The 19,476-nt window shown below is 44.3% G+C and overlaps 1 protein-coding gene across 2 annotated transcripts; it reads left to right on the top strand.

The window, feature by feature from the left end:
• The first annotated feature begins 171 nt into the window (after window positions 1-171).
• On the top strand, window positions 172-17,814 carry LOC125519153 (zinc transporter 10-like). Of its 2 annotated transcripts, XM_048684037.1 has the most exons (4): window positions 172-447; window positions 572-1,194; window positions 17,160-17,309; window positions 17,506-17,814. In XM_048684037.1, exons 1-4 carry the CDS (start codon window positions 240-242, stop codon window positions 17,812-17,814), a joined length of 1,290 nt encoding a protein of 429 aa, XP_048539994.1. In that variant the 5' UTR covers window positions 172-239. The 2 variants fall into 2 exon arrangements, with proteins under 2 accessions (XP_048539994.1, XP_087392747.1); XM_087536621.1 differs by lacking the exons at window positions 17,160-17,309; window positions 17,506-17,814 and adding an exon at window positions 4,331-5,336.
• Window positions 17,815-19,476: the final 1,662 nt, after the last annotated feature.

Genomic DNA, 19,476 nt, shown 5'->3' on the forward strand with positions numbered 1-19,476 from the left:
TGGTTGACACATTGGGTTCTAGATTGTGAACGAAAAATCAAAGCAAACACAACAACTGTGTCGACATCGTACCTTCGTGTCCAGACATCGTCATTGTGTCGACATCGTACCTCCGCGTCCTGAAATCCACACACACACACAGAAGACCGCGCATGCCTGTCTCATGTTTTTTATGCCGTCACCCAGAATGTGGACCCTGGCTCACCCCCCGACGGCCCACCAGGCGCGGACGCGGCGGGATGACAACATGCGCCGCGCTGATGCAGTGGATACCATGTGTTCATGGCTGTAAACTCTGGCCGGAGTCTCAACTTTCAACTCTCAACTCGCATCCGATTGTTCTGCGGGACAAGAGCAAGACGACCGCATTCGTCGGCCGGCGTTCGTCGAGAGACCAGGAAATGGAGCCGTACGTCGCCCTCTTGCCCTACCTACAACGGTTCGCAGGTATGTACGTAGATATATCACGTTACTACTAATTAGTTACGGCGGCACCGCTCGATGGTTCTTGGTAGTATGACTATGACGCGGCCGCACTGCTTGATACAGTATATCTGATGATGGGTAGCAGCTTCGGTTTCCGCGGCGAGCTGTGACGCGGAAGCGACGGGGGATGGCGGCGGCGATGTCTGCCGCAACGAGGCGGCCGCGCTGCAGCTCAAGATGGTCGCCGTCGCCGCTATCCTTGTCTCGAGCGCCGCCGGCGTCGCCATCCCGCTCGTCGGCCACAGGTGGCGTGGCGGGGTTCGAGCCGGTGAGGGCGGGTGGGCGTTCGTGCTCGCCAAGGCGTTCGCGGCGGGGGTAGTCCTGGGCACGGGGTACGTGCACATGATGCACGACGCGGAGGAGAAATTCTTGGACCCGTGCCTCCCGGACTCGTCGCCGTGGCGGCAGTTCCCCTTCGCGGGCTCTGTCGCCATGCTCGCCAGCCTCGTCACGCTCATGGTCGACTTCATCGGCACACAGTTTTACGAGCGTAAGCCGCGCGATATGGCCGCTGCCGCCTCCGCCACAACGAGCGCCCAAGATGAAAGGTCGCCATTGCTGGAGGACGGGAGGACTACAGGGGGCGAGAAGTGTAAGGCCACCCTTGGGCACAGCCATGCGCACGTCTACGAAGGAGTAGTGCACAACGGCCATGGCCACGAGAACGAGGAGGGCCCGTCCCAAGCTCGTCAAGTGGTGGTTTCGCAGGTACGAACACAGTGCTTGCCTTGCCCCTCCTCTCAAGCTCAAGCATAATCGATGCTGTTTTTTGGGATAGCTTATACCAGGCAAGCATAATCGTAACGAGCTCAAAAACACTATATCACTCTCGCTTAATTAATTAGTCGCTTAAGTATGTGTGCAAGAAGGAATTCTCTCGAAGCAGGCTTTCATCATGCTTTATAGATAAATCAATCATGCAGTTCATACAACAAGTTCAAGTGCACCAAAGAAAATAATAACGCCTGCTGGGGCATCAGCACAAACACATCCAAGGGGAATGCAAAGAAAGAAGAAAAAAGGCTGCCAAGTGGCCGGAGTCAATAAGAATGTACTTACTCCCATTGGACCTAACACGGTCACACCATGGCACCGACCTAGAAGCGACCAGAGCAATAAGCGGGTTGAAATCCCTCAAGGTTACCCTCGTATGAGACAACGGCGTCACTATGTACGTAATAGGGAACGACTACAACCTGCAATTCATCTTGTCCGAAATCCGCTACCGATCGTCGTCCGAGAATCCTAAAACCACAATGTCGCTCTTATCAAATTTGATCTTAAGACCGGGCATGGCCTCAAAATAGAGAAGAAGAAACTTGAGGTTGATGATATCAAGTTTCAACCCCCTCCACCATAGTCATGGTATCATCCGCATATTGTATGCACGTGACACCAACCTCCCGGGTACATTGCACGCGCACATATACTCCGGGTGCAACTTTTTTTATTAAGCTATATACTTTCAGCAAATTAGTTGCATCTTTATATGGGGTTAGTGACACACCAATAGGAAAAGATGACAAATGTGCTAGTCGAATTAATCATGCATGCTCCTTTCCCGCAAAAAATAGAATTAATCATGCATGACATATATGATAAACCAACATATCTACACCCTCCCTCCAGATGCACATATAAGCCTCGCATGGGAATGTAGGTCATCAATTTAACTAGCAAAACACATATAATTTTCCAATATATATATATAACCTCCCTCTAGTACATGCGCATCTAGACAAATCTAAGCCAAGAATTTTGGGACATATAATTTTCCAAAATATATATATAGGAGTAGGATTTTCTACAATAGCTTACCATAGAACTAGTTAAAGTTTTCAAAGGTGTAAAAGTTCTTAAAAATACTGAAAAAAATATTAAACCAACACACCTATAATATAACATGATCCAACGGCGGGATTAAAAAAATATGTCTGGATGTGTCATGGACAAAAATAGCAAATGTCTCGGTATATATTGATCCTGAAGTGAGGAATAGGGATTGACTATTCGTCACCCTCGGTGAGGAATAGTTATTCTTCACCCCCCCCCCCCCTCTGTTTCAACATTAATGCATCGTAATTTTACTTTCCGTAAATTTTGTCTTATTTTAGACGTAAAAAGAGAACGTAAGAAAACATATATTCGCCATAAAAAATACTTTGACATGTAAAATTACATATGTAAAAATATAGTATAAAATATACATAGAATACGATTTTTTGGTCTTATGACCTATATTTTTCTTTTTCTATGCAAATTTTACATAGTGAATCAATATGAATGTAACTATTTGTATTTCAATGGTATTTATTTATAAAACGATCGTAAAATTATCTCGGGTGAAGAATAACTTATTCTACCCCCAGGTAATGAATAGTATCACTATATATAATTATCCAAACAAGGATCAGCATTCTGGCCATGACCAATTTTTTGGTAGAGTAGTCTTTGGTAGCAATTCCAACCTGTCGTGGTGCTACTCCCGATCATCCATCATCATTATAATGTGGATCCAACATGTCGATATTTTTCCTCAAGACAATATTAAAATATTTGTCTCGTTGCAGCTTCTTTCTAGTGGATCAATAATAAATATTTGATAGTCATATCATTAATTTAACATGGTAAAATAAAAATAATTACATAATTTTCATTCTTTGGCCAACCACGGACTGTAGGAGGTGATTAGTTTGTTGTAGCCTGGTCAAGAAAGCAGTACCCCGCAAAACAAACATGCTAGTGTTTGGTTTAGTACACAATTATATTAAATTTCATTGCAACGCCCTTAAAAAAAATATACACTTTCTGTGTTTGTGAGTTATGTTTCAAATGTATACCATGGATCTAGAGTTGCGCATACTGAAGGGACAGCAGCCCACGTTTTATTTCATCAGTGTATATAGTATGTCACTATTGTTCTCACAAAAAAGTACTACATTCGTATTGAATCTCCACCATTATGATATGTTAGATTCGGATTGACAAATACCAACCATTATACTTATTTTCCAAGCACTAGTAGAAAACAGGGCTTTGGTCCAGGCCGGGTCATCCCATTAGTTTCGGTTCAGTCCAGAACCGGGACCAATGGGGGCATTGGTCCCGGTTCGTGAGCCCAGGGGGCCGGTCGGGCCACGTGGGCCATTGGTTCCGGTTCATCTGGACTTTTTGGTCCCGGTTGGTGGGATGAACCGGGACCAATGGGCCTCGCTCCTGGCCCACCACCATTGGTCCCGGTTGGTGGCTTGAACCGGGACCAAAGGCTCCCCTTTAGTCCCGGCTCATGTCACCAACCGGGACCAATGAGGTGCCTATATATACCCCTCGCTCGCGAGCAGAGCACCCCAGTGCTCTGTTTTTCTCTGGCCGAGGGGGAGAGGGCTTGGTGGTGCTCTAGCTCACCTCCTATGCACACAAGGTGTTCGATGGAATGCCCGAGCCACACTACTTAAGTTTTCTCCTCTCCAAGCTCGACCTCCAATCTCCATTTTTCATAATATTTGTTTAGGTTTAGCGGTCCGTCACGCCCCGTCCCGGTCTTCACCGCCGTCGATCACCCGCGCCGAGCTCATCCCCGGCACCACCATGGTGAGCCTCTTGTTCTTATCTTCTTTCTGAAAGGAAAAATATTCTTACTTGTATGTTTACATAGATACTTGTATTATTTTCTTACTTTTATTATTGCATCTTATATAGTGCGATAGTTTTGGTATCCACCCCCGTCGGCCCTCGTCCTGTCTATGATTCGGATGTGGTATATATATTATCTTTATAACTATTGGTTCATTTATTGTTTATGAAAATTATGCCGACCAACGTGACATAGATTTTATTTATGTAGGATGTATGTGAATCGGAAATGCCAACCGACCCTATTGTCGAGAGGTTAAATTTAGTTGAAGAAGAAAACAATTTGTTGAAGGAAAATATAACAAAAATTGAGGAGGAGAAGATGATATTGGAGTTGCATGTTGCGGATGTCATCGATGATCACAAGATCAAGATGGATGCAATGCGCTTGAAGATTAGAAAGATTAGAAAATATGCCATTCATACCGAGGCTTGGTATCATTATGCCGTTGGATCAATTATTACCTTGGTTGCGATTATGATCGCATTTGTTTTCGCATTGAAATGTTTTACATAGTTTCAATGTATGGTTTAATTAATTAGATGCTCTGGAGAGCTATATGTTGTTAGATGAGAACTATGTATGCACTTTGGTTTTAATGTGATGATGAACTTCTATTAATTTAGACACTTAATTATATATAATGCACGCAGATGAACCAGCAATGGATGTACGGTGACAGACACACCCACGAGTACATTAAGGGCGTGCATGAGTTTCTCGATGCGGCTGAGGCAAACAAGCAGAATGGTTTTATGTGTTGTCCATGCACTGAATGTGGGAATACGAGGTCTTACTCTAACCGGAAAATCCTTCACTCCCACCTGCTTTACAAGGGTTTCATGCCACACTATAATGTTTGGACGAGGCACGGAGAAATAGGGGTTATGATGGAAGACGGCGAAGAAGAAGAGTACGATGACAACTATGTGCCCCCTGAATACGGTGATGCTGCAACGGGGGAAGCTGGTGAAAATCAAGAGGAACCAGACGATGTGCCCAATGATGCTGCAACGGGTGAAGCTGCTGAAGATCAAGAGGAACCAGACGATGTGCCCGATGATGATGATCTCCCCGGGTCATTGTCGATGCAAGGACGCAATGCGAAAGTCAAAAGGAGAAGCTGAAGTTCGATCGCATGTTAGAGGATCACAAAAAAGGGTTATACCCCAATTGCGAAGATGGCAACACAAAGCTCGGTACCGTACTGGAATTGCTGCAGTGGAAGGCAGAGAATGCTGTGGCTGACAAAGGATTTGAGAAGCTACTGAAAATATTGAAGAAGAAGCTTCCAAAGGATAACGAATTGCCCGATAGTACATACGCAGCAAAGAAGGTCGTATGCCCTCTAGGATTGGAGGTGGAGAAGATACATGTATGCCCTAATGACTGCATCCTCTACCGCGGTGCATACAAGGATCTGAACGCATGCCCGGTATGCGGTGCATTGCGGTATAAGATCAGACGAGATGACCCTGGTGATGTTGACGGCGAGCCCCCCAGGAAGAGGGTTCCTGCAAAGGTGATGTGGTATGCTCCTATAATACCACGGTTGAAACGTCTGTTCAGAAACGAAGAGCATGCCAAGTTGATGTGATGGCACAGTGAGAACCGAAAGAAAGATGGGAAGTTGAGAGCACCCGCTGACGGCTCGCAGTGGAGAAAAATCGAGAGAAAGTACTGGGATGAGTTTGCAAAGGACCCAAGGAATGTATGGTTTGCTTTAAGCGCGAATGAGATTAATCCTTTTGGGGAGCAGAGCAGCAATCACAGCACCTGGCCTGTGACTCTATGTATGTATAACCTTCCTCCTTGGATGTGCATGAAGCGGAAGTTCATTATGATGCCAGTTCTCATCCAAGGCCCTAAGCAACCCGGCAACGAAATTGATGTGTAACTAAGGCCATTAGTTGAAGAACTTTTACAGCTGTGGAATGGAAACGGTGTACGTACGTGGGATGAGCACAGACAGGAGGAATTTAACCTTAAGGCATTGCTGTTCGTGACCATCAACGATTGGCCCGCTCTCAGTAACCTTTCAGGACAGACAAACAAAGGATACCACGCATGCACGCACTGTTTAGATGACACTGAAAGTATATACCTGGACAAATGCAGGAAGAATGTGTACCTGGGCCATCGTCGATTTCTTCCGACCAACCATCAATGTCGAAAGAAAGGCAAGCATTTCAAAGGCGAGGCAGATCACCGGAAGAAGCCCGCCATGCGCACCGGTGATCACGTGCTTGCTATGGTCAATGATTTACACTACGTAATCTTTGAAAAGGGTCCCGGTGGACTAGCTGTTCCGAATGACGCTGAGGGACACGCACCCATGTGGAAGAAGAAATCTATATTTTGGGACCTACCCTACTGGAAAGACCTAGAGGTCCGCTCCTCAATCGACGTGATGCACGTGACGAAGAACCTTTGCGTGAACCTGCTAGGCTTCTTGGGCGTGTATGGGAAGACAAAATATACACCTGAGGCACGGGAGTATCTGCAACGTTTGCACGAAAAAGACGGCATGCCTCCGAAGCAGTATAAAGGTCCTGCCAGCTACGCTCTTACTAAAGAAGAGAAAGAAATCTTCTTTGAATGCCTGCTCAGTATGAAGGTCACGACTGGCTTCTCGTCGAATATAAAGGGAATAATAAATATGCCAGGGAAAAAGTTTCAGAACCTAAAGTCTCATGACTGCCACGTGATTATGACGCAACTGCTTCCGGTTGCATTGAGGGGGATTCTATCGGAAAACGTCCGATTAGCCATTGTGAAGCTATGTGCATTCCTCAATGCAATCTCTAAGAAGGTGATCGATCCAGAAATTGTACCAGGGCTAAGGAGTGATGTGGCACAATGTCTTGTCAGTTTCGAGATGGTGTTCCCACCATCCTTCTTCAATATCATGATGCACGTCCTAGTTCATCTAGTCGACGAGATTGTCATCCTGGGGGCCGTATTTCTACACAATATGTTCCCCTTTAAGAGGTTCATGGGAGTCCTAAAGAAATATGTTCGTAACCGCGCTAGGCCAGAAGGAAGCATCTCCATGGGCCATCAAACAGAGGATGTTATCGGGTTTTGTGTTGACTTCATTCCTGGCCTTAAGAAGATAGGTCTCCCTAAATCGCGGTATGAGGGGAGACTAACTGGAAAAGGCACTCTTGGAAGAGACTCAATAATATGCAGGGACGGATATTCTTGGTCTCAAGCAAACTACACAGTTCTACAGAATTCTACCTTGGTGACCCCGTATGTCGATGAACACAAGAACAGTCTGCTCTCCAAACACCCGGAGCAGTGCGACGACTGGATACCATGTGAACACATCAGGACTTTCAGCAGTTGATTGGAAACACGTCTCAGAGATGACAACACTGTTTGTGATGAGTTGTACTTGTTTTCCAGGAGACCATCTTTGACTGTATTGACTTACAAAGGATATGAGATAAATGGGAATACATTTTACACGATCGCCCAAGATCAAAAGAGCACCAACCAAAACAGCGGTGTCCGCTTTGATGCAGCAACCGAGAGCGGAAAGGACACATATTATGGTTACATCATGGACATATGGGAACTTGACTACGGCCCTAATTTTAAGGTCCCTTTGTTTAAGTGCAAATGGGTCAATCTGTTAGGCGGCGGGGTACAGGTAGACCCATAGTACGGAATGACAACAGTGGATCTGAAAAATCTTGGGTACACTGACGAACCGTTCGTCCTATCCAATGATGTGGCACAGGTTATCTATGTGAAGGACATGTCTACCAAACCGAGAAAAAGAAAAGATAAGGAAGCGAATACATCATATGATGAGCCAAAGCGCCACATAGTTCTTTCAGGAAAAAGGGACATCCTGGGAGTGGACAGCAAGACAGACATGTCTGAAGATTATGAAAAGTTTCATGAAATTCCTCCCTTCAATGTCAAGGCTGACCCAAGCATCCTGATAAACAATGAAGATTATCCATGGTTACGGCGCAATAAGCAAATGACACAAGCGAAGAAAAAGTGAAGACTTTCTCCCGCAACTATTATGATGATACCATGCCAACTTTGTAACACACGAACATGCTACCATTGTCTGTTTTGTACATGCACATGCTATGTGGGTGAAATTATGATACCATCCCAATTTTCAACTTTTTCAGAGTTTATTTGAAATGCTTTCATGTCTTATGGTTCGGCCCTCGTAATACCATGACAATTAGTCCCTGGCCCTAACAGAAAGTTTATAATTTTGCTCTTCGCCCCTGGCCCATGACCATTAGTCCCGGTTTGTGCCACAAACCGGGACTAAAGGGTTGGTCCTCGTTGCGGGCAGAGTTTACTCCCACCTCGCCAACTGAAGGGGGCTCACACCGGTTTATAAGCCCTTCCCTCTCTGCCCTGTTGAGCTCCTCTCAAAGTGAAAATAGATGCCCTAATAGAGAAAAGTTTAACCTAAATTCATAGTGAATTTCTCTGAAATTCATAAAAATTTACTAGGAATTTAGGTTGAATTTTCTCTATAAGCGCATCTATTCTCATTTTTTTAGTAAGTTAATCACAAACTTGTGATTCAAACAATTTTCAAAGAATTCAAATTTTAACTATTCAAATTTGAAAACTAATGGCACTAACAGAAAGTTTATAATTTTTCTAAAACTAATGGCACTAACAGAAAGTTTATAATTTTGCTAACCTAAAAGCAAACAGAATTAAAAATTAAAGCAAAAAACAAAAGAAAATAAATAATGCAAAAAACAAATCAAAAAAAAGGAAAAAACTATTTTTATAGTAAAGTTAATCACAAAATAAAATAAATAAAGCAACAAAGAAAACAAAAAACTAAAAAAGTGTTTTCAAATTTGAAAACTAATGGCACTAACAGAAAGTTTATAATTTTTCTAAAATTAAAAGCAAAAAGAATAAAAAAATAAAGCAAAAAACAAAAGAAAATAAATAATGCAGAAAAAAACAAAAAAACTAGAAAGAAATAGCAACAATAAGTATTTTGTTGTAAGTAGAAACAAAATAAAATAAATAAAGCAACAGAAAGTTTATAATTTTGCTGACCTAAAAGCAAAAAGAATTAAAAAATAAAGCAAAAAACAAAAGAAAATAAATAATACAGAAAACAAAACAAACAAACTGGAAAAAAAATTAAAAATAGCAACAATAAGTATTTTGTTGTAAGTAGAAACAAAATAAAATAAATAAAGCAACAAAGAAAACAAAAAAACAAAAAAAGTGCCACCTACTGGGCACCCACGGCCTGAATACGACTAGAAACCCTACCATGGGCCAGGATTCAGGCCCGCGGGAGGCCCAGTAGGCCCATAGGCACACATTGCACGGTTAGGCCCGAAAGCCTGCTTTAGAGAGGAGCTCGAGAGGGAAGGCGCACCGCACCTTATAAACAGGTGCGGCTGCCTCTCAACTAGCAAGGTGGGACTAAACATTTGGGCGTGGGGTAGCACAAGGCCTTTGGTCCCGGTTGGTGGCACCAACCGGGACTAAAGGGGGGAATTGGTCACGGTTTGTGGCAACAACCGTGACCAATGCCCCCCTTTAGTCCCGGTTGGTGCCACCAACCGGGACCAAAGGCCGCCGCTTCCCGCCCTTTGGGCTACTGAAAAGAGGCCTTTGGTCCCGGTTGGTGGCACCAACCGGGACTAAAGGGGGGCATTGGTCACGGTTGGTGCCACGAACCGTGACCAATGCCTTAGCTATATAAGCAACACTTGAGAAATTTTCACCATTTCCCTCGCCAGTTGCCCCGACGATGCCGAGCTCATCGACGTCGCCAGGCCGCCCCGACGCCGTCCGCCGCCCCTGCCGTCGCCCGTGCCTCGCCGTCGCGTCTCCGTCGCCGTCGCCGAGCCCACGTGCCCCTGCCCTCGCCCCCGAGCGGGCCTCCGCTGTCCCCGAGCCTAGCTTCTTCCTCGTCGCCGACGCCACCTCGCGGTGAGCGCCGCCCCGTTCCCCTGCTCCTCCCCTGTACTGGCTACCGTCGCCGCTGCGCGCTACCATCGCGCTGCCGCCCCTGCCCTTCGCTGCCGCCGCGCGCCGCCCTGCCTTGCGCGGCCGCCGCGCGCCGCCCCTGCCCTGTCGTGCCGCCGCCCCTGCCATTCATTTTTTGAAGTTTAATTTTTTTGTTCATATATATATATAATGTATATGTGTATGTACGTATGTGGCTATGTGCATGTATATGTTCATAGAAAATTTCGTATAATGTATATGTGTATGTATAATGTATATGTGTATGTATAATGTTCATATACAATGTATAATGTATATGTGTATGTTAGTTTAATTTTTTTGTTCATAGAATTTTTTTTCATATATATATAGAAAGTTTTTTGTTCATAGAAAGTTTTTTGTTCATATATAGAAAGTTAGAAGAAAATTTAGAATATGCTAAAATTTATAAGAAAAAAGAAGGATAGGAAAGAAGAAAATAAGAAGAGGAAAGAAAGAAGAAGAGGAGAGGAAAAGAAAACGAGAAATAAATAAGGAGAAGAAAAAAGAAGAAAAAGAAGAGGAGAAGAAGAAAAGAATAGTGGAGAGGAAGAGAAAATAGAATATCTTGTCCACTATTCCTTTCTTCTTCTCCTCTTTTTTTTCTTCTTTTTTTCTTCGATCTTCTCCTCTAGCTATTCCTTTTTTCTTCTCCTCTTTCTTCTTCTTCTTCTTCTTCTTCTTCTTCTTCTTCTTCTTCTTCTTCTTCTTCTTCTTAATTTTTATCGGGAACGAGGGTGTCGAGGATCGCCGAGGGGTCGAGGGTCGGGAACTAGGGTAGAGGGTCGAGGGTCGTTAAGGGGTCAAGGGTCGAGGGTTTCAGGGTCGAGGGTTCGAGGGTTCTATAGGGTCGAGGGATCGAGGGTCGAGGGTTCCAGGGTCGTCTAGGGGTCGAGGGTTCCAGGGTCGTCGAGGGTTCGAGGGGTCGAGAGAGGTTTCCTAGTGTCAAAGTATTAAAGAAATCCATGGCTTCATCATTAGCCGGAAGTAACCAGAGCATGACGAAGTCCTCCAAAGTTATTTTGGAATGGTGTCCCGGATAGGATAATTTGCCTTTTTGTATGAATTTCAGCAAAGGCCTTCCAAATAACGATATTTGGAAGGTTCTTGCTGAACTTTGTACCAAAAAGCGAATTATCCTATCTAGGACTCCGTTCCAAAATAACTTTGGAGAGCTTCGTACCATCATGCACCTGTTACTTTCGCCTAATGATGAAGACATGGTTTTGTTGAATCCTTTGACACTAGGCAACCTCCCGACCCCTCGGTGATCCTCTCGAACATGAGAGGAAGAAGAGAATAAAAAAAAAGAGGGAGAAGAAAAAAAAGAGGAGAAGAAAGAATATAGGAGTTCTTCTCCTCTACTCTTTCTTCTCCTCTTTTTTTTCTTCTTCTTCCTCTTTTTTTTATCGGGAACGAGGGTCGTCGAGGGACATAGATGTAGTGTCGTCGTTGTCGATATAACCCCCTCCCGATAGCTTCAACACGTGGGGGGGGTCGATATTACCCCCTCCTTGAAGCGTTCTCGAGGCCACCCCAAACCCTTGAAGCGTTGTCGAGGCCACCCCAAACCCTAGAGAAGCAGCGTCGAGGCCACTAATTAATATATATGATTCCTTACTATGATTAGGTAGCTAGTTCTACGTTTGCCACTAATATATCCATCTGTCATGTTTGAATAATAATTGCCATGTTGTAAATATTTGTAGAAACTATGGACACCGCCCGAGACGAAGCAAAAGAAGCGTTGTTGAGGGACATAATCGCAGAAGGAAGTGATGCCGTCTCGTTGTTTCTCAACGACACCGATGGTCTGGAAGGAGAGGGTGCAGAAGCTGGCTACGGTGACCTAATGCCGGTGCAAGAAGAAGAACATGAGGACGGCTCCGGTGACCCAATGCCGGTGCAAGAAGGAGACCGTGATGACGGCTCCGGTGACCGAACCGAGTCCGGCCAGGTATATATATTAGTTAAACCTGTGCTGACTAGCTAATTGATGCATTCATTGTTTTGGTATGTACACATATTAATTAAGTCTTTGTTCTTTTTTCTAGCCCTCTGGATCGAGCACAACTTCGGTAAAGAGACGAGGCCCGAAGAAAAAGTTGAGCTCGGATGAAAGGTTTGAGATCATAGCAATCGCGCCCGACGGCCAACCGATTGAACCCATCCGAACAAAGAACACATCTGTTGCTCAGTGCGGGGTTCTGGTTAGGGACAAGATCCCAATCAGCATCCAGCAATGGTTTAAGACGGCTACAGAAGACCCTAAGGTGTCTTATGTCAATGATATGCAGAAAAATGATCTTTGGACTGAGCTGAAGTCAAATTTCACCCTACCGCCAGAGGATAATCCAGAGAAGCCAGTTAAAGAGCAATTAATCAAGTCTTTTGCTCTTAAGAGGATGGCAGAACTATTCAGGAGGTGGAAGAAAGAGCTGAATAAGTTTGTCGAAAATAATGAGACACCAGAATTCAAGGGCAGATATGAGAAGATCAGAGATCACTGGCCCGCATTTGTGGCCCACAAGACATCGGAAAAGAGTAAGAAGATGTCGGCGATAAACAAGCAAAATGATGTGAAGAAGAAGCATCACCATCGCACAGGGTCAGGTGGCTACCTCGTAGCCCGGCCTAAGTGGGCCAAGACTGAGAATGATCTGGTTGATAAAGGGATCGAACCAGAGACAATTAACTCGCCAGACCGTTGCCGGACTTGGTTCTTCGGGGCTGGCGGAACCTTGGACCCTGTAACAGGGAAGTGCATTTGGACGAACGATCAAATGGACATACCAGTCAGGAAGCTTCAGCAGTATATCGAAGCAGCGCAGCAAGGGACGTTCTTTCCGGACAGAGAGAACGACGAGCTCACAATGGCCCTCGGGAATCCTGAGCACCCTGGACGGACACGAGGCACGCCAGGCTCCATTCCGTGGAAGGTTGGGTTTCCGGACGCAGGCGGTTACAAATCCCATGAGAGGAGGAAAAAAGTGCAGTAGACCCAAATGAAGGCGCTGCAAGCAAGGGTACAAGCGATAGAGGAATGAGAAGCAAATCGCAGCAAACGTACTGCCGAAGCTTCCCCCGAAGCTACCCCGCCATCTCAGCGGAGAAGCAGCGTGGCTTCCACCGAGCTGCTTTAGCCGGAGCATGCCTTGACGGCTCCTGCCAGCTATCCCGTGGATGCTATCACGGAGTCTCAAAATTGCCATCTTATTACGCAATGGATGAATTTGAAGGTCAAGGCGGCTGTTGGCTCTGTTTATCCTACTGAACCCGGCGCAACTTCTCACTGCCGGCCGATTCCAGAAGAATATGCTAGGGTGATGATGGATGAAATAACGGAGGGATTTGAGGACCTCCAGCTTGACCATCCTACCGGTGAAGGGGAGACTAGGCTGGGGTCTGCTCTGAAGACTCCATGCCTATGGCGGAAGGAGCTCATCAACCTTCCGAACTAGACGCCTCCGCCTCCTCCTCCTCCTCCGGCAAGTCAGGGCACTCCGCCTCCTCCACCGCCTCCTCCTCCGGCGAGTCAGGGCACTCCGCCTCCTCCACCGCCTCCTCCTCCGGCGAGTGACGATCAGGGCACTCGACCGGCTCCTTCTCCAGCACGTGGCGGCACTCCGCCTCCTTCTCCGCCTGCGCCGACGCGCCCGAGCAGCCAGCCTCCTCCTTCTCCGCCTCATCAGCAAGGGCGGAAGAGACCTGCCACCGCTCCGGCTGCTCCGGCGCGTCGTAGTCCTTCTCCTCCGCCTCGTAAGCAAGTACAGAAGACAACCGCTCCGTCTGCTCGGCCGGCGTCTAGCAGTACAGCCAGAGGCGGGAGGACATACAGATTCGGTCCTTCTCTGAAGACTCCAGAGAAGTTACCATACGAGAGGACCCCGGAGGAGAACGCCGAGATCGCGCGAACCGAAGTGGATGACTGGTTTCAAGGGTTGAAAGCAAAGAGACATCCAGCTCCGGAGGAGAAGGTAGATCCGGTGAAAGCGAAGCGCACTCTGGCTGCCCTGACAAAACCATCCAAGTCTCCGCCGAAAGGAAACTATGAGCGCATTATTGCAAAGGAATTTGCCGAAGCGGAGCGGTCGGGAAGTACTGTCAGTGATCAAAGGCTGAAAGAACGACGAGCTGGGAAACAAATTGCCCAGCTCGGCGAACAAGCGAAGCAATCGTGCCCCCCGCTCAAGGTGCCTAGCCACAACGTCGCTAATGATCTGAGGATGGTGCCCGATTATAGCAATCTTGCAGATTACCTGCCCGACGATGTACATTATGAGCCCATGGAGGTGCAGATACAAAGATACGAGTACGGAAAGCCTCTCGTCAAAGATGAAAGATCTCTATCAAAGATGATGCGAAGATTGCATGATTGGTACTTGAAAATCTGCAGAGACTCTGGGGGGAGGAGTACTTTGTATGTGAAAGTTAAAAAGGAGCATGACCTCGTTGGAATTGAACTGTTGCATGTTCCATTTGAGGAGTTCTATCAGTTTTTCAATCAATTGGCCCTCGATAAAACAACGGCCGCCTACTACTGTCTGTAAGTAGTACTACTTCTGTCATTAAGTCTATCTATATAGCTCAGCTCTTTCATTGCATGTATTTATAATCATCCTCACTATATTATGCAGATTGAAGATCGCCGAATTGAAGAAAAGACAAGTCGGTGATATTGGGTTCATTAACACATATCTCATAGATGCAACTCAGGTTAAATTTCATGCCGCAGCTACCGAGGCCAACTTGCTACGATCGTTGGTAATAAATGAAAACAAAGATATAATACTCTTTCCTTACAACTTCAAGTGAGTGTTACTGTCTTGTGCGTATTCAGTTTCCCTTATATATTAGTCAAGGTTATAGTAATGTAATTGATGAGTTATGCATGCGTGTGCAGCTTTCACTATATTCTCCTAGAGATTAAGCTTGAGCAGGGACTAGTAACCGTCTTAGACTCGAGACGAAAAGATCCTCAGGACTATGCAGACATGACTCAAATACTCGAGAAGTAAGTTAAATCGATCATTATCCACCATATCAGCAACTTTGTTCATTTCCTGATATATCAAGTAATTGTTTTCTTTGTCCGGCAGGGTTTGGAGAAAATTCACCAGAAAAGCTCCGGGACTGCCGAAGGAGCTGCAATTTAGACACCCGAAATTAAGTACTATAGTAGCATGTTCCGCGCATCTACTAGTCATTCAAGCGATAGTTTCATCAATACCATTTGGCATTCTTGCTTATCAGTTTGATTGACCTCTATTTCTTGTAAAGTGGTTGTGTCAGGAACAAGGGAATGATTTCTGTGGATACTACGTTTGTGAGTCCATCCGCCACACGACCTGTGAGCGGGGCTACACTAACGAACAATATGAAGTACGTAAATAACAACATTCACAATTTTATTTTATTACCATCATTTGTGTTGAGTTTCATTCATTCATATATATATGTATTGACCCCCTTCTTTAAATTAGATGTTTCGGAAGCGGGATGAACTCCTAGCACCAGCTCGCATGCGAGCAATTCAAGAGGAATTGGCAGCATTCTTTCTTGACCACGTGATCCCTGAAGACGGAGAATACTATGTGGACCCTGAGTCCGTATGATTATATTTGTAAGAGATAATTATTGTATATATGTAGCCGGTAGTGTCGGATAGATATACGAGAACTTGTTGTTCGACCAATCTCTCGGAGAAGGAGAGGTGGTCGATATCACTTCTCTCTCCATGCATATATGTTCATGACGATCTTCAGTTTCCTTCATTTGCTTACTAGCTAGCTAGCGTGTCTAGTCCTCTCTATACGTATGTATAGTACGTAGCGTCGACCAAGCACGGACATAAGAGAGGACACTTCTCTCTATTAATTATAGCTAGCTAACACAATATATGAAACACCTAAATTAACCCCCCAAAACCCCCAACCCCCCCTTTAAAAAAAACAAAAACCCCAACCACAGAAATGCTGACGCGTGGATGCCTATTGGTCCCGGTTGGTGCCACCAACCGGGACCAAAGGGTCTCCTTCCTGGGCTCCACGTACAGGCCACGTGGAGGCCCATCTGTCCAGGTTCTGGATTGAACCGGGACTAAAGGGACAGGGCATTAGTACCGACCCTTTAGTCCCGGTTCCAGAACCGGGACAAAAGGCCCTTACGAACCGGGACAACAGGCCCTTTTTCTACCAGTGAAGGTATATGGTGAGTGGAGGAATGTTTCTCGTACTTCACAAAACTACTCAAATTAAACTGATGCATTAATTTGAATTAATTGTAATTCATGCATGCTTGTAGACTAGATGAGTAGGAATATTACATGCATTGGTGTGTTCCTTTTTAATTCTTGCATGCAGTGATTTAATGGCCCCCGGAAGTTTCAAATGAGATGGAGATGAGCCCTTTAAATTGAGACAAGCCCTATAAACAGAAAGGATGGAGTACTAGATTATTGTGAGGATCGATGTACAACTAAAGAAATTAAATGAAGACCATGATTAATTAAGGGCCTAGATACTTTGAATTCGTCAAATCCTTGCTCTTTATTGTTAGCATTATATACTACCGTCTGGAACCTTGTCAGTTTAAGCACGTACTGCTTATAGGCTCCACTTCTAACTTTTTAAATCGATAATAGTTGTGATACAAAATTGATTTTACTTTCTAGAGAAAAGGTGGTGCTTCTTAGAAGGTCTTATTTACTATGTCTATATATGTAGCTGTATTTACCATAAATCTCTTTCTTCGAGGGAATACATCTGTATTTAGTACTGCATTAATGTAGCCAGCCATATGATCAATAGAAAATATATTTTAGGTGATGTAGACTATGTTAATCAAGCCAGTCATATGATCAATGGAAAAAATATTTTAGCTGGTGTGTGGATTAATACAATGGCCTATTTTCATGTGGTTTAATAATGTAATGAATGGCCAACCTTCAAGATTTATAGTCATTTGCTGCATGTATATATGCCTAATAATTTATAGTCATTTGCTGCATGTATGGACAACCTTCAAGATTTTGGAACTTGGAATTGTATCACACTCAGTGATCATCGGGCTATCACTGGGTATTTCGCAGAGCACGTGTACAATCAAGCCTCTGGTTGCTGCCCTCTCCTTCCACCAGTTCTTTGAGGGTTTTGCACTGGGTGACTGCATTTCTCAGGTTAATTAACTATCTCCATTTTCCCATAATCATGCTTAAGTGTGGTCTTTCAGAAAATGAAAAGAGGTGTGTTTTTTTTTTCAAAACCTTCGTATTGTAATTGAGATGTACCTGCTCAACCAATAATAGTACATATGTGCTAAACATAATAGTTCCTCACTTTAAGCAAGGTATGTCATGAAACAAATCTATGCAGGCTCAGCTGAAGGATCTCTCTATGCTTTTGATGGCGTTCTTCTTTGCCATCAAAACACCCGCCGGGATCGCTGCAGGCTCCGCCATGGCATCATTCTACAACCCGTACAGCCCCCGTGCTTTGGTGGTGGAGGGTATTCTTAATGCCATGTCGGCTGGTGTACTGATCTATATGGCACTGGTGGATCTCATCGCGGCTGATTTTCTTGGTCGGAGGATGAGCAACAACCCGACCATCTTGCAGGTTGGTGCATATGTCTCCCTGTTTCTTGGGGCCATAGCCATGGCATCCCTTGCTATCTGGACTTAGTGTTGGTGGTTGGTGTGAGTATCTATACATACTTGAAATGACTAGAGATGGAAAATAAGATGAAGGATTGGAGTTGTAGAAGCTGGACGTACACATGGCTTTCAATGCACTAGGAGTTGCTCTATAGTCCCTTGGAGAAATGGAGAAGCTGCTTCTTTTTTCGTTGGTTCTTTTGTTTCCTGTTCTCAACATGGTAGTGGTGGGACGCAAAGGTGCCTTTGTTGGTAATAAACAACAAAGTCCCTCTTTGTCATGCATTGTGAATTTGTGATGGATGGTGATACAGAAGATGAATTAGTGTTGGGGATAAGGAGCTCCAGGAACTGACTTTGTTCCCGTCACAAGCTCACATTTAAAATCGGGAATTATGCTACAAGTTCACTGCACGGATCCAAAGTGCGACCCAACCTACTCCATCCGATTGCACTTCCATGCAGTGATTCTGTTTTCATCTCCTACCGTCACACCCATAAACTCATCGCAATATAGTGCATTGGTTTTTGGTTTGAATTGCTATTTCGACTTCGTTTGGAGCGCATGCAGTTCAATTGTTCCTTTTGTATCCTTCCTTCATTTTAATAGTTAATTAAAAGTGAATTTTATATATTCCCTTTTAAACCTTTATTTTTTAAATTATTGCAAAGAGTTAATTGCTAGAATGAATAGTACTGAACTATGTGTCGTTCTCATTCATGATGTTCACATATTTGTGCAATCCCCAGAGGGGCTGTTCCAAGAAGAAGAGAGGGGGAGGGGACCTTACGGCGGCAATAAGTAAACCCAACTAACCACATATTAATTTACTCTCAACACTTGCCCTAATCACCTCTTATCCTTGTTGTCATACATCATCTTGTATAAAGTCCCCTCCAAGAACCATGCAGGGAAAATATGTGAGGAGATATACATAACTGGCCATGAAAAACTCCTTCCAAAAACCAAGTGGGAATATAAGGAGAAAACGACATATCATAATACTTGTATTACTATTGTTTCTTGAAAAACCTTCTTTAAGAAACCATTCAGAAAACAATATAAAGGAAAAGAGTGCAATATCAAAGATTCTAGGATCTCGAATAGGTTATCATCCTTGGTTCTTGCAAATCACGAATTCTTTTGTTACCAATTCCATTAACAAGTTCTAGAATAAACAAATTGGTAAGGACTTTGTAAAGAAATCACTGAGATTATTGCATGACTTCCTTTGAAAAATTATTTGTCTCCCTATTTTTCTGCAACTCAATGTGCTAAAATATTTCTGGAGCAATAAACTTTGTAATATAAGGAGGATAAAAATTATTTGTCGATATAACATGTCTACATACATTTTCATCAACATACATAGAAGTGATACGAATTTCATCTCTGGATTTCTTGATAAAAATCAGCAATCATCATAATTAATAACAATGGTTGTGTGCATCACAATGACGCAAAAGCCTGGGGTTTCAACCATTTAAAAGAATCATTCTTTGTGTAATCTTCTAATAAAAGAATTCACTATCATACCACATCCTTCCTGACTACTTCAAGCCAGAATTTGACTCTTACAGCTTTACGCAATACATGTTGTGGTTAATTTTGTAATCTCCATCCCCTCATGAATTTCCATACACACATCCGTACCAAGACACCCATATACAATTATGCTGTCACGAGATA

This window comes from Triticum urartu, chromosome 7A (assembly GCF_056163025.1).
Source record: "Triticum urartu cultivar PI428250 chromosome 7A, HENAU_Tu73, whole genome shotgun sequence".
Lineage (NCBI taxonomy): Eukaryota > Viridiplantae > Streptophyta > Magnoliopsida > Poales > Poaceae > Triticum > Triticum urartu.

What these genes read in the sequence shown, in the direction of transcription:
- LOC125519153 (XM_048684037.1), top strand. Translation starts at nt 240, where the DNA reads ATGACAACATGCGCCGCGCTGATGCAGTGGATACCATGTGTTCATGGC. An exon ending in GTCAAGTGGTGGTTTCGCAG is followed by an intron (nt 1,195 to 17,159) that starts GTACGAACACAG and finishes ACAACCTTCAAG; the next exon opens with ATTTTGGAACTTGGAATTGT. An exon ending in TGGGTGACTGCATTTCTCAG is followed by an intron (nt 17,310 to 17,505) that starts GTTAATTAACTA and finishes AAATCTATGCAG; the next exon opens with GCTCAGCTGAAGGATCTCTC.